General features: G+C 39.2%; 1 protein-coding gene across 8 annotated transcripts in view; it reads left to right on the top strand.

The window, feature by feature from the left end:
* Positions 1–9,555, top strand: part of cpeb3 (cytoplasmic polyadenylation element binding protein 3) — a gene marked incomplete at its 5' end in the record, with an annotated part of 44,714 nt that extends 35,159 nt beyond the window's left edge. For all 8 annotated transcript variants that reach the window (XM_079248390.1, XM_079248391.1, XM_079248394.1 and 5 more), the window contains 4 exons: positions 2,165–2,283; positions 3,066–3,180; positions 3,607–3,788; positions 7,969–9,555. In XM_079248390.1, coding sequence (XP_079104516.1) covers positions 2,165–2,283; positions 3,066–3,180; positions 3,607–3,788; positions 7,969–8,196 — 644 coding nt within the window. In that variant the 3' untranslated portion in view covers positions 8,197–9,555. The remainder of the gene's footprint in view (positions 1–2,164; positions 2,284–3,065; positions 3,181–3,606; positions 3,789–7,968) is intronic.
* Between the last annotated feature and the right edge of the window lie 6,184 nt (positions 9,556–15,739).

The raw sequence follows: 15,739 nt of genomic DNA, 5'->3' as shown, positions 1-15,739 counted from the left end.
ATTTCTCCCTCTCAGGTGTCAATGATTCTCACAGAGCAATTTTTTTTCATTGTACAAAATCGATTTTTGTTTATTTTTAATCAGTTCTGCATCTTTTGGAGAAAGTCCCTTAAAATTGTCAACTTTTTTTTTTTTTGTTTGTCTCCACAGAGACTTTGTGCTTACCAACACCTTCCATCTATTTCTAAACTTTTTGGTTTGTAAGGGACTCATTCATGCTGCTTCTCTCCACTCTTCTTACCACCCCCCTCTCTCTTTCTTTCCATCTGCGTAACCCTTCTCTCCCTCCTCCTTCCTCTCTGTCTCTCTCTCCTGCCCCGGGTCATGGAACACACTGTTCCCTCCCTCTGACTCTGAGCTGCTGGCTTACTCTGCCTTTTAATGCCTTTTTTTCCGTTTTGCTTTGCAAGTTGTTTTTTACTCTAAGGGGAGATGTCAGTGCTAAATCACATGATTGCTCTCAGTGACAAACCATCTTTATGCAAGCCTGCAACACAGGGATGGGAGTTGCATGTCGGGTAATGATAATGCACGTGGAGGGAAGATGACATGACACAAAATTCCCTCCATGTTCAGTCAAATTGTGCATTTGGGATGTTTGGTACTGATAGGCGTTAACCATTAAAAACAGATAGAAGCTTGTCACTTAAAGAAGCTGATTGTTTTCTGGATGTTTTTTGTACAACGTAGATGTAGACACATGCAAAGACTGAAGTTTTCTCCTTCAAAGTCCAACTTTAATCTAGTTTCTAGCAGTTTTGCTGAATTATCTGCTTATATAATGTAAGCCAACTGGCCTCACCACTCAAGGGGGCAAACTGTGTGTCATCATTAAAATGAGTGACGCCAGACGCATAAGGACGCATGTCATGCACACAGAGTCACACTTTGACAAAAGTGCTCTCATAGCAGAGTTTTTCTGGGACACTTGTGCCTGCTCATGCACCTGCTTTTTTTTTTTTTTCCCTCTCTCCACTCCACCTTTGATGCTTTCTGCTTTGTCTCTGTACTTATGTTTCCATCCACTCTCCCGTCTCCTGCCCTGACATTCGCACTCAGACATTTCCGCAACCCATCTAACCGGGCCTGCTGAGTCAGGCCTGCGTTTTGTCTTTCCCAGTTCCACTCATCTTCTCCGCAGCAGCTCCACTCAGAAACCATAAAAGCAAGACGTGACAGTGGCACATTCCTGCTTGCCATTTTTACTCATGCATTTTCCCACAGAAGTGTGCGCTAGTGTGTGAAGTAATGCAACACAGTTTCTAAAAGTGTCTCTTCGGGAGACACGTGGATTTTGTTGTCATCTCTGGAGACACTTCAAATGAAGTGACAGGTTAGTGTGTGTGTGTGTGTGTGTGTGTGTGTGTGTGTGTGTGTGTGTGTGAGACTTATGTACTCAGCCCACTTGCTTTTCTGAGACAGCAGCTCAAATTCCCCTGATACATGCGTGCCACAGGTGGCATACAGCAAAGAAGACTGTGTGGACCAATATCTTCTAGTATTTTGCAACCAAAAGTGGACTTTTGGATTGAGTTATTTTTTTCTGTGATGTTCAGTCAATAAATCAAATCCCAGTTGCTCACCGACCCCGGTAGCTCTATTTGAGGGATGTTGCCTATTGAATCTGTTTTCCGCCGCACTTCAAACGGCTTAATAGCTGTCTGACCTTGTTTAAGTCTCCGCTCTCAATGCTGAATAATTCAACAGTACAGAGTGACTGTCTGAATTGTTCTTTCTTTCTGCTTCGCAAGGACATCACCAAACTTTCCCCACCTGACCCGTCACTCAGGATGACCTGCGGTGTGTTAAACTGATCAATTTTACATGGTTCCTTCAGGAGTGAGGCACTCTCAGCCACGCGTTCTGAGGCAGCACAGGAAGCAAGGTGGCAGGAGCGGTGCGACTTATGCATGTAGGCGGACAAACTTGCATTGTAGTCATAGGCCAGCATGAGGCCCAAGTTGTCTGAAACTATCAATAGTTACAAGGGGAAAAAAAGTACATGGCCTTGTCATGGGGTTGTGAAAATTTTTAAGTCTATCAGTTCATGCCCAGAAGAAAAAGGCTTAAAAACATTATGTTCAGACCGACTTGTAATCATTACATGTATAGTACTGTTGATGTTTATTTTTAGGTCTTGAATAGGAGTTTTTTTCTCTTCCAGGTTATGCCTTCCTGCTGTTCCAAGAGGAGACTTCTGTTCAGGCCCTGATCGACGCCTGCATCGAGGAGGATGGGAAGCTCTACCTATGTGTATCCAGTCCCACCATCAAAGACAAACCGGTAAGTGGAGAATTCCTCTCGTAAAGACACATGGCAATCCTTACCTGCACAAAAACCTTTTTTTTTTTTTTTAATGCCAGGAACAAAATTACATCCAGAATGGATTTTAAGGTTCTGCTTATAGCTTTAATGACTGTTCAAATTAGCCAAAATGCAAAATGATATGTAGGTAAAAAGGTTTTACAAAATTTCAAGCGACATATGATGCAACTTTTTTTCAACAGCTGACACAGTTCTCTAATATCATGGAAATTTTTAGTTCACAACCAAACACCACCTGCCTGTTCCTCTGCGTCTGCCTCTTTTAAAGATCTGCCGTACTCAATCTGAGCTCCTTCATACAGCAGGAGAAAGCGTGCAGTAAACAGACCACACAGCCTGAACTGGGAGAAAAATATCCGACTGCAGACATCAAGTGTTTTCTTCATTTTGAAACAAACATCTATTTAGAAGCATCTTTATTTCTGTATAGGGGGGGGACGTGTTTTTGGGGAACCAATGATGTTTTAATTCCAATACTGTGACTGACTGTGGGCCAAAATAGCAGCAGAGTTGCATTTTTGTATCTATAAATACATCCATAATCTGCTTCATCAGAAAAGGGAAAGATGCGACTGGAGATGGAAGCTGCAGTGTTTATTTACTGTGTCTTGCTGTGGTGGCGTGACTAACTTTGCCATCCAACAAATAACACTGACTAGCATGTCTGAAATCCACCAGAAGCAGAGTTCTCTAAATAGCTTTCTTTTCTTTTTTATTTTTTCCACATCATGAATACACAGGTCCAGATCCGTCCCTGGAACCTCAGCGACAGTGACTTTGTCATGGACGGCTCCCAGCCTCTGGATCCCCGCAAGACCATCTTTGTTGGCGGCGTGCCACGGCCCCTCCGTGCAGGTAAGTTGCTGATATGAATCAAATATCTTTTCTGTGAGCCCCCAAAGCCTTTAAACTGGCTTTCTAACATTGACTGGCATTGAGAGCGGAGGCCAGAGGCCATAATGAAAGTTCCCCCACTGAGAAAGCAATCCTCATCTTGGGTTTCCAGAAAGCCGGCCCAGTGGTCATCATGTTAAGGATTCATGGTGTAATGGAAGGTTCAGTCTCTCTGTTACTGGGATAAGCATTGCTGGCTTGTCTGCAATCTGATCCCAGCTAATTACCTCCAGCAGTTTCAGAATGCTGCTCGAGTGAATGGTGGAAAAGTCTGAAATATATATATATATATATATTTTTTTTTTTTTTAAACATCCGCTACAACAAGAAAAAAAAAACCATCATTATTATCCCCCTCCCTCACATGTTTCCCTGTTTTCTTTCCAGTGGAGCTGGCTATGATCATGGACCGGCTGTACGGAGGTGTTTGCTACGCTGGCATCGACACCGACCCGGAGCTCAAATATCCAAAGGGAGCCGGCCGTGTGGCCTTCTCCAATCAGCAGAGCTACATCGCCGCAATCAGTGCCCGCTTTGTTCAGCTGCAGCACAATGACATCGACAAAAGGGTGAGTGAGTTCATGAGCTTCATTCAAAGTGCCGCTCCTCTAAGAGAAGGCCGCCTCTCGGCCACATGCGGGAGTTTTCACTCATTTCTATGTCATGAATTCTGCTCCAGTTCTTCTCCCATGTATCAGAGCGCTCATTATAGCCAGGTTTTCAGCCAACTTCTCGGCGCAGCCTGCAATAACGGGAGGCCATGCCTGGCTGTGTAATCACTATGGCCTTTAGCGGCTGGAATCCCGACAGATGTTCCAAGTTGCACACACACACACACACACACACACACACACACACACACACACACACACACACACACATAAGGTTGGTTTAATTATAGTAGTTCCCTATACATGAATATCGACTGGGGTTGTGCTGCAACCTCGTTATTTTCGGCACACCGGCCAGTTGCAGCAAGACAAATTATGACCAAGAGAGACTGGTTGTCAGCCAGGAAGCTGAGCCTCTGCAGGGCGGGGCAGCCCACCCCACCCTCAGCTATCATCATATATCTCCAGTGGGGGTTTGGTGTGGTTGTGTTATGACTAGAACTGAGTGTTATGCAAATAATGCTCAAAACAAGTATATTAAAACAACACTAATGATGGGATCAAAGGCTCTGAATTCCGACTAGTCATTTCTCACTTCCTTTAAGACGTCACCGTCTTTATGCTTTTGTTTTTTAGGAATCTTAGCAACAGAATGATTTAAGTTGGTTGAATTAATCTATGGTTACTGCAGGCCACAGAAAAATGGAGTCAGAGTGGAGTGCATACTTCAGATTCATCAATTCAAAGCTGTGGTATGAAGCAGGGATGCCAGCTGCTGCCACATGCTCTTTTATGTACTCCTTTCCCTTCTTCGGTATGACAGTTCCATTAACCGTGAATGGTTTAGATGACGCTACGAAGAAGGTAATTTACTGAGGTCAGCCTTGAGTTTGATAACATGGCAGAATTATCTTTTAGCTCATATTGTTCCACAGTGTAGTTAGCAAAGAAAGGGTCCTGCTGTTGAGGCACAACCTTTCATTTTGTGGCCACACTGTAGCAAGGTCGGCAATGCATCTCTGCGTGCTCATACGCAGAGGTGTCTCCATGGCGACTAAGCTCTCATTTCTTGTCTCGCGGCTTAGTGGACAAACGTATTTCTCTGGGTGATAGGAGGATCAGCCTGCATAGGGTGTGTGGATGCTGGACTGACCTAACTAGGCTGGTTTTGGACAGAAAACATCCAGTGCATGCCAGTTTTACAGCGTGCTGCTGATCAGAGACACAGTGGTAAATTGGATGAGAAGAATATGCTTCATGCATGTGGACACGGAACGGCTCTGAGGCTGAGCGACGTGGTGATGAGGGAACCATTTCTTCCATATTAATCTAAAATCTGTTCGATTATGGCGATACCATTCACATGCATGCATGGTCTCAGGGTTCAGGGATACTGTGTTTTACAGTTCTTTGAGGTTCAAGTGTGAATTTCAAGCCTCAGGTGAAGGTGGTTTATAAACAGGTCAAAACAGGCATTGAAGGTTTCAGGTTAAATCTGTCAACTGAAGCAGGGAAAGTAGACAAGCATTCAGTGATATTCTTACATGAGTTCCTGTTAAACACGCTGCACACACACAACAACAACACAACAACACATTTTAGATCTCTTTTTTTTTACCAGTTTGTCGTGCAAACATCGTGGATGGTTCGCTTTGTCCATACGAAGCAAAGATGGATTCTTTAAAAAGCGGTTCTTGGGCTGCTTCCCTTCCATCTCTTAAACCCTCCCCGAAAATACTGAAATCTCCCCATCCGGAGTTTTCAGTATTTTCTGTAAGGATGCACCGACTGGTTAGTGGCCCGTCATGACGTGCATGCACTCGTACTCTGAATTCGAACCCAATACCAATGTGAAAAGACTAAGTGTGTCAAATTTAACGCATTAAAGGTGAAGTATGTAAGATTTTCAATATTTTCAAAATAAATTAACTAATAAAATAACTACAATCATAATTAGATAGTTTTTTGAACATGTAGGTTCCAGTCTGTCCATATTTGATGCGTTATTAAATTACAAGTTTAATTAATGACAAATGACAAAAAGCACTTTTTTTTTTACTGGCAGGCAAACATTTAAGAAGGGTCTTTAATTAAGGTTATTAATTAAACTTGTAATTTAATAACACATCAAATATGGACAGACTGGAACCTACATGTTTAAAAAAAACTATCTAATGATTGTAGTTATTTTTTAGTTAATTTTTTTTTTAAATATTGAAAATCTTACATACTCCACCTTTAATGCAAAGAGATCATTCTGTGGAATTTATGCTTTAATGTTATGTAGCATATTAACACACAAACAAAGTTTTAAGCCATTTTAAAAATGCAAACATGCCGTGATCACAGTGAGAGGCGCTTCGTTTGGACATGAAGGTGCATCTTCACTGTAATGAACCAAATCTAAAAAATACTTTTTCCCCTTTGTAAAGTTTCTGATAGTTCATAAGTCTGACATTTACATTAGGTGTCCAGAGAAATAATTGCTACTGGTGTTATTTTAAAATCCAAATGTGGCATTAACTCGGTATGAAAAGCAGATTTTGGGCTTATATGTACCTCATTTCAGATGTGAACATAATCCACCAAAAAACACGTAATCCTCCTTATACAAGAAGATTATGACAGTTTTTGAGCCTTGTATGTGGAGGATGGCCGCAGGATGCCCCTGTTGACCACTGGTCCACACTCCTTACCAGTGAACTGTAATGGAACTTAACAATACTGAAATTAATACTCTCTACTGGCAGATGTAAGGACTTGTACTCTGAAAAAAATGTGAAATTAATGCATCCTTATTTTTCTGAATTTATCAGTGTTAAAACTGATGAAGGTTTTTTTTGTATGCTGCTCTCTGTGCTTGAAACAAACTGGAAACTTCCTGACCTGGTCCCGTTGGATGCTTTTAGGAGATTGTTGGGTGATTTGGAGGCAGTTACATCTGTCTGTAAATGCACTGCTTCATTTTTTCTCATATCTATATTCCATTTGATTTTGTTCAGTTTTTAAAACCATTGTCATTTTGTACGTGTTGTTTGTGTTTGTAAACTTGACTGCTGCTGTCTTTACAAGGACACTCATGGAAATGAGATTTTTAATCCCAATGAAGCTTTTATTGGATAAATAAAGGTTAATTGAAAAAAATAAAGATGTTCACTGGTTAAGATTCTCCATATCCAATTCAGCTTTATTTGTTTCATGCCACTTCACAACTATATCATCTCAGGGAACTTTACAGACACATCAGTTCGCATATTCCTCTTTATGTAGATGTAATAATGACCCGGGTATTTCTGTTTTTGTTTTTTGTTTTTTATAGTGCTAATATGTCGCCTACTATATAATAAAACTATTCTTGAATAAATAATAGACCCTGAACATTATTTTCTGGTACAACCTTAACATATTGTTAGTTAATACAGTATTAAAGTATTACTTTATCACGTAGACCGCATACAAACATCCTTGTCCAACTCAGAAACCGTTGCTGTTCCAGTGAGAAACATTGTATTAGCCCAGGTTAAATACTGATGAGGAAACATTTCCTTCCTTAAACTCACTGTGTTTACTGCATGAAGTGGATCCTACTGGGCAAAACATACGTCCAGAGGTGGGTTGGTACATGGAAAAGTTTGGGAACTCCTCTTGAGATCAAACAGTCTCTCGTCTATGCTGAGCTGACATTTTTTTGATGTTACTTAAATCTCTCCAGGTGAAGTTGCTGTTACCTCTTGTTTTTGCTGTTGCTGGGAATGTTGGTGTTTGCATGTTAGCGCTGCAGTAAATAACCTGATATAATCATCATGACGTTCTTTGTCGATGTGTAGATCCACATAGAACCAGATCATCAGTAAACGAGTGCTGCTGGGACTTCTGGTGAAGGCAGGAGAGATGAAAACTCGGACTGGCAGCTTCCAGTTTTGTGGGAATGTCATGGATATTTAGAATATGGAGCTTTGGTGATTACCTGCCTCATACTTGGATATTCCCTCGAGTGCCAGCATATACATGTGGTATATGACTGGTGGTGGCCTGGATGAGTAAATGACTCCCAGTTCTTGGTTACAGAGTTGCTGTTTAGAGTTGCACAACAAGAATAATGAATTAAACACCACCTCTCTTTCTGCTTTGTCATCAGGTGGAGGTGAAGCCGTATGTCCTTGACGACCAGATGTGTGACGAGTGCCAGGGAGCACGCTGCGGGGGGAAGTTCGCCCCCTTCTTCTGTGCCAACGTCACCTGTCTGCAGTACTACTGCGAATACTGCTGGGCCAGCATCCACTCACGAGCCGGTCGAGAGTTTCACAAGCCACTGGTAAAGGAAGGGGGTGACCGCCCCCGACACGTGTCTTTCCGCTGGAGCTGAGAAGGGGGTGGGGAGGGTCAGGAGTGTGACCTATCCCTGCTGAACCCACACCTGATTCCCAAAATTTAAAAAAAAAATTGAAAAACTCCTGCAGCCTGTGGACTGCGCTGCAAGGTTTTTCCTCCCATAACTTCACCTCCCCCTCCTCCCACCTGCTCCACCTTGCTCCCCACTAAACCTTTATGGAGAGAGAGGGGAAAAAAAAACCTAAACGGACACCATCATTTTCCCATGACTGTCTGTCGCTCCCACAGCTCCGAACTCATCGTAAAGTGTTCCCTTCTGATGAAGCTTTGTGGGGAAATGACATGCAAAACTCCATCGGCTTAGAATTTGCACTTTGGCACAGAATCTCACTGAAAATACACACACACACAAATACACACACACACAAGATGGTATGTTCAAGAAACCTGGCTACTTTTAGTTCCTTGTTCTGTTGACTAGGTGGTGTGGTATGTCCTGTTGGACCCCTCCCCTTACTGAAACAGAGGTGGAACCATATGAATATTTAAAAGATATATATAAATATAAATATATATATATATTTTGTTTTTTTTGTTTTTTTAAAAATCTATCTAGACATGTATAGATAATTTAAAACTTTATGTAAAAGGAGCATGCACTTATTTTCAAAAGGCTGTAGCTATATTGCCCCTAGTAAAAAAAAAAAAGAATTACCAAAGGCAAATTTAAATCCAACAAAATGCATACGGAAGAGCAAAATAGGTGGCATGAAATGTAGCAAGATTTAGCAACTCTCTAGTCGTGTGGGCATGTATCGCCCAGAGATTTAAAAACATAATAATAATAATAATAATAATAAATAAAAATAACACGGATATATTCGCTCTCAATTTTGACTCTGAAAATATTAATACCTCATACACGCAGATCAGATTAATTTGCTTTGGATTTCTAGGTCTTTATTTTTATAATAACATTATTTTTTAGTGTTCTGTAAATGTAATGCTGCAATAGCTTTGCTGCTAAATCCATGGTATAAACCGATACCGTAAGTACTTTATTCAGGCTGGGGTGGAGAAGAAAGCGCAGATGCAGAGGAGCACCTGGGATTTCACAACCATGAGCTGTCTCGGGGGGGGGGGGCGCGAACGGAGACGTCCCCCCCTTCCTCCCTTCATCTGACACAATGACGGCTAGCTTTGTGTGGGGAGTGGGGGGCTGTGTTCAGGGTGGGGTCGCCCCTTACTGCATGTTTCTTTCAATCAGGTTGTTGCATGCAATAGACTCTTCAGTATCATGTCTACTATTCGATTCTGCCCACGTTTTGCACAACTCACGAAAAAGTTTGACTCGCACGAAACTGGACAGACACTGGGAAGATTGGTCAAAGGAATCGTGGCAATTTAAGGGTGGGGTTTGGGGGGGGGATGAATAAAGCGACTAATAATCATAAATCAAATTAAATGTAGGATTACCATTTAAAACTGTCTGATAGGTGAAGTACTTTTTTTTGCAGTGATTGTTGATATAATTGTGCAATTTTTTTATACAGTATGTAGTTAGATCTGAGGTATGCCTAGAACTGTGATTCGCTTTAGCTGTCGTTAATGTCCGACATAGAAGTCCTGTGAAACTTCATAACTAGTATATGCACACGTATATATGTCCTCTTCTACACGCACACACAAATACATACACACACGCAGAAAGAAAAGCCTCTGGACACACACGAACACACACTTTTGGACAGTTGTCTTTCTTACGCGCACAAACAGGCCTACAAACACAAGTCTGACCCGAAGAAGAGACGCAACAAATGTGAGCTTAAACGTTAAACTGAGGTGGTTTTTATTTGTGTTTAACTTTAGTTATTTGTTCCACCATCGACGACGAGAGCAAGTTTACGTCCCAGAAACACAACCAAAGAGCTCACGCATTCGGCTTTGAACAGACGATGAGAGAGGGGCGGTTTTTGCAAAGAAAAACAAACAAAACAAACAAACAAAGACACGTTGAAGCTACTGGAGACTTGAGGTTGACAAACTGAGCCCCTGCACATTGCTCTCACTAAAAAAGAAAAAAGAAGGGTTTGGGGTGGGAAATGAGCAATGTTGCCAGGACATGCAGAAGGGGGGGGGGGATTACCACATTTATCCTTTTTTTTTTTTTTTTTTCCTGCAAAGCTTGAAGTAACAGACCTGCTTAAATAAAAGAAAAAACTTAATGAGAAAAAAAGGTAGACATATATATATATATATATATATATATATATATATATATATATATATATATATATATATATATATATATAATATAAAGATTAGTTTTTATCCAGCAGCAGTGGGGATTGGGTGGTAGTCAGGAATGCAAAGCATAGAAAATGAGGGTGTTTTTTATGGGGGAGAGGTGGAGAAGGCGTGGCCCGAGTTACACTGTTTTTTGGTTTGTTTGGTTTTTTTTAGTGGCAGTTTTGTGGACAATCCAAACAGGAACCTACATCATTGCAAATCAATGTGTGTGTCCCCTCTTTTCTTTTTTTTTTTTTTAAAAAAAATCTCCCTGAGATGTGATTGTTCCAGTGCCCCCGCAGTCCTTTTCATCTTCCTTGATTTAGTCGCAAACTGTTTCATTCTTTCACACATTTTTTTATTTCTTGTCCAAGAAAAGCTGATTGAAATGATAAAAAAAAGATCTAAAAACAAACAGGCTGAACATAAGTAACAGTTCAAAGCATCCTATGAAAGTGAATTCTGGGTGTTTTTTGTTTTTTTTGTCACATCTCTCCCCCCCTCCCCCCGCCGACACACCCAGACAGGTTTTCAATGTTTGTTCCTTCTCTATGGTTGATATTTGTTATGCACTACACTTTGTATCTGAACAGTTTGACAGTCAGCTGTTGTTTTTTGTTAAAGGACGACAACAACAACAAAAGACTACAAAGTGTGCTTTCTGACTGGCAAGATCTTTTGCAATACCTCAATTTTTAAAATATATTAGGAGAGAAAAAGATATTTTCTAAGTAAGTTTATTCAGATGAAAATATATATATATTAATTTAATTCTTCAAGAGAAATGATTTAACAGATGGCAGATTTTTTTTTATTATTTTTTATCATTTTTTTTGTTTTGCTTTCATTTTAAGAGTTTATTTTTTTTTAAAAAAGACAACTGAAGGAGCTAGAGCTTTATAACTAATATAACGATGTAGTAAGCGAGAGTATTGTCTACGTTATCGCAGTGGAAGCTGGAGCGAGAGTCCCACTGGTCGAACTGGTCGATACATCAGAAGAAGAACTCTTTAAGGAAATCAAATATCAGGTGCTCGGAGAGGAAAAAAGAAACAGATTTCCCACCTTTTTGTATATTTATAATCAATCATTTACTATGCTGACCAGAGTTGTGAAAGAGATCTTTCTGTTTGTTATTTTTTTAAGAGAAGTTTTTTATGTTTCCTAAAAGTATGTGCTCCCTTTTCTTTTGTACAAAAAAAAAACTGTTTGGGGAAAAAAAAAAAAGCAACCCTGATATGCTGGCAGAGAGAAATAAAGAGAAGAATTGTGATTGTCACTAGACAAGTGGAGGTAGAGAAAGAAGAATGTTATTTTTAGACACAAAACAGACACAAGTGTTTTCACCTGTAACTTGACCGAAAGCCCCCAAGGTGCATCAATTGACTGGTGGCCTTCTATTCACGCAAGACTTGAATTAGTCCCATCTTTTTTTCAAGGCTAAAAACCTTGATTCTTTGTTGTAATGTGCAATACTGTTTGTACTGTTTGTAGAAAAGAAGAAAACAAGAAAAAAGAGGCATAAATCTTTATTGCAGATTATTTTCATTGCAAGCATTGTGATTCACTAAAATCATTTTCTACTGTGTATTTACCTACTCTACCTGCTAGTACCTTCCAGTAGTAATGTAGCCTTTGTACTGAGAAATTTTCATTATTTTTTAGAGAGTTTTGCTAAAAAAGAAAAGAATTTAAACATATTTACATATTTTCATTTTTATTTCATATTTTTCTTTACACTTATTTCTCAACCATTACGGGGGGAGACTTTCATATCTGGTCAATGTCATTAATATTATTTTGTATTTTTACTTGGAATAAATTAATTTTATGATGCTAATTCTTTAAAAGTTTATTTTTTTTCCATTTGTTCACTTTTTCATTTTTTTGACGCTGAAAAAAAACAACCCTTTGTAATATTGTTACTAAAGTGTCTTGTTTCTTGCTAAGCTTTATGTGTTAACTCGCTGATGTTGCTTACATTAGTGTGAAAATGATCTACAGAGAAAAAAAAAACTACTCACAAAGAAACAGATTGGTGGTTGGTGCTGTATAAGTGATTCGCAATGTAAACAAATGAATGGGCAATAAAATAAAAATGGCAGAATGGATCATACATGTCGTATGTTGTGATGTGTGGCAGATAATCCCAACCACTCAGCTTGATCTCCACTCTAAATATTTGTTTTACTCCCAATATTTCAGGAACTGATCCTCACTGGTGTTTAGGTGCTATTTCATCTAGATGCTGATTGCTGATATGTTGTATAAAAAAACATAATGTGGAGGTTTCCAGAAGACTTTTCTGCTCCAGTCATTCTGCTAGGCTAAGCTACAGGCTTTGTGGTTAATAAATATGGACCTGTAGCTAGTTAGCATAGCAGCTATTAATTATTTTTTACTTTATTATAGCCTAAATATTGGTCAAATAATAAAATTAAGAGGGTTAGAAATAACAGTTTAATCCATTTCTGCCTCTGTTATTATCCTGCGCTAAGGTAAAGTCCTTTGGTTAAAAGCTGCACCCATTGATTGAAAGATGCCAACATTTTTCCTGTCGATACCATCAGTTAATGGTAACCTACTTTTAGATCAGTATTGATACCGTCATTGAAAATAGCAATTTAAAGTAAATTCAGTTTTACAGTATGCATTATTTTTTATTTCATGAAAATATAGAATTTAAACAAAACTAAAAAGCATCAGTACTTGAAATAAATGCTTTTAAAGCAAGAATAAATAACTTACTACTGATGAGTAGGATAGGAAATGGAATCAAATCTGTTTAAATTGATAGAATAACAAATTAACATTAATATAAAGTTTTTCATATGACAAAATATCATTTGGAAAGGTAATAATGTGCCTTAAACCAGTAAAATATCTGAATAAAACTGGCCGGCCAACAGTAGCAGGATCATCATGACATCTGATAGGCTACTGTAATCATGTGACACAGAAGGAACACAGTCATGCTGGGCGTCACGTTCCTAAAACTATCAGCAGTGAAAACAAATGGCCTGTTTTTATATCAGATATAAATCTGATATATAAATGTGATATTTTTACTGGCTGATGTTGATCGACTCCAGAGTATCAATGCGTCCATCCCCATTTGCAACCAATTAGCTTACTTCTTTTTTTGTGCATAGTGATTGAATATTTAATAAAGACTCTTTTTTTTTTTCTTTCTGTTTCAGTTAATTTGCTAGGCCAAGCTAAAGAATATAACTAGCTTAGCTGTTTTCTAAGATACATAAATACATAAAATACATAAAACATAATACTTAATACTAAAAAAGCTCAGCAAAAATACTGGGATCAAAAGTTTTTAGTCTGTAGTGAAAGACAGTATGGTTTAATAAAGGCATAACCCACTACATCAGTGGTTCCATACCTATATTCCCCACAGACCTCTCTATGCAACTACCAAGAAGCTGTGTGCATCTTTGTGAAAATGTCCTAAATTTTTACAATCACACAGGCTCTGTACAGTAAAACCCTTGTGGAGCCCTTGGGTCTTTGGAGTACTCCTTGGGACCCCAGGTTTAGTATGATTACACTTCACTGCCTTAGCAGGGTTCTGTATTCATACCTCAACCTATTTTTTTTTATTTATCTTACCTTAATCACATACTTCCCTCCTTTATGGAGCCAGCAGCTCCTCTCTGTTTAAAACAGCACCTGGTCAGTGCTTACGGATTAACAGGTAACTGCTTTGTTTCAATCCATCTGAATAAATTGAAATAAAATAATTTATTTCTGGATTGTTTCTTTACCAGCAGTAGTGGCTTCCATAAAATTCACTTTCTTTTTTCACTTTCAAGTTCTATATCTTTGTTAAAACTGCACAAATTTTCTACCATCAGGTTAAAAACACATGTATGGTCAAGACTTTCAGTGATACAGTAAATGAGCTTACTTTCATTTTTGCACCATCACTTCATTTAAAGTCAAAAAGCTCCAGCGATCATGTGCTTGTGTTGTTTTTGGCCAGCTTTTTCTCCCTGTTTACACAGCTGATGCTAACACCACCTCCTCCTGCACATTTGTCCCAACTCATCTACCATGTTATACGCTGCAACACCAAGCTATTCTCCATCACTTTGTCTTCCTATGTTTTTTAACTTAAATGTTTTCAGTGCATGAGCAAATTTAAGAGAAAAAGAGTCACACTTGGGATAATAGAAATTGAAGAGTGTTTTTTTTCTATATTGACTTCAGTTTGTTGGAAATTCTGAAGGTCGGTTACAACCTTATGCCAGGATTTAAGATTATATTTTAAAAAAAAATGTATTTTTGAAGTGAAACTATGTTTTGAAACCAAGGAAATTTAGTTTAACGCTTAAAATTGTTTCAGGTTTTGTATTCTCTCACCTCTAGTTTACCTATTTCTGTACTAATTAGCTCTAAATGAATCTCATGCTGCTGTTAAACCTTTACAGGTACATCTCAGAAAATTAGATTATTTAAAAAAAAAAAAAGGTAAAAAAAAATGTGAAACCCATAAATTATATAGATTCATTAAACACAGAGTGGAACATTTCAACCATTAATTCTGTGAAATTTTGACAATTATGGCTTATAGTTAATGAAAAAATTAGAATATTGTGAAAAACTTTAATCTTAGAAAGCCATGGCGTCACACCCGAATCAACTAATTACCTCAAAACACCTGCAAAGGTATCCTGGGCCTTTAACTGGTCTCTCAGTCTGGGTCAGACTGGGGTCATGGGGAAGACTTCTGACAGATGTCCAGAAGACGATCATTGACCCTCCACAAGGAGGGAAAGCCATAAAAGGTTATTTCTAAAGAAGCTGCTTGCTCACAGCGTGCTGTATCCAAGCAATTAGTCGAAAGTTGAGTGGAAGGAAAAGGTGCACCAGTAAAAGACAGAACCGCAGCCTTGAGAGGATTGTCGATCAACATCCATTAAAGAATTTGGGGAGCTTCATAAGGAGTGGACTGAAGCTGGACTCAGCGCATCAAGAGCCGCTACGCACTAACGGATCCTAAACATGGGCTACAAATGTCCCATCCCTCGTGTCGAGCCACGCCTGAACCAGAGACAACGACAGAAGCATCTCACCCGGGCTAAGGAGAAAAAGGACTGGACTGTTTCTCAGATGGAAGCTAATTCTGCATTTCATTTGGAAACCAAGGTCCCAGAGTCTGGAGGAAGAGTGGAGAGGCACAGAATCCATGTTGCTTGAAGTCCCACAGTAAGTGATGATTTGGGGAGCCATGTCATCTGCTGGTGTTGCTCCACTGTGTTTTCTGAAGTGCA

The sequence above is a fragment of the Telmatherina bonti genome (genome assembly GCF_933228915.1).
Source record: "Telmatherina bonti genome assembly, chromosome: 11".
In the NCBI taxonomy this organism is placed as follows: Eukaryota; Metazoa; Chordata; class Actinopteri; order Atheriniformes; family Telmatherinidae; genus Telmatherina; species Telmatherina bonti.
Note: the sequence above shows the minus strand (reverse complement) of the source record. Positions and strands in the feature narration are given on the sequence as shown.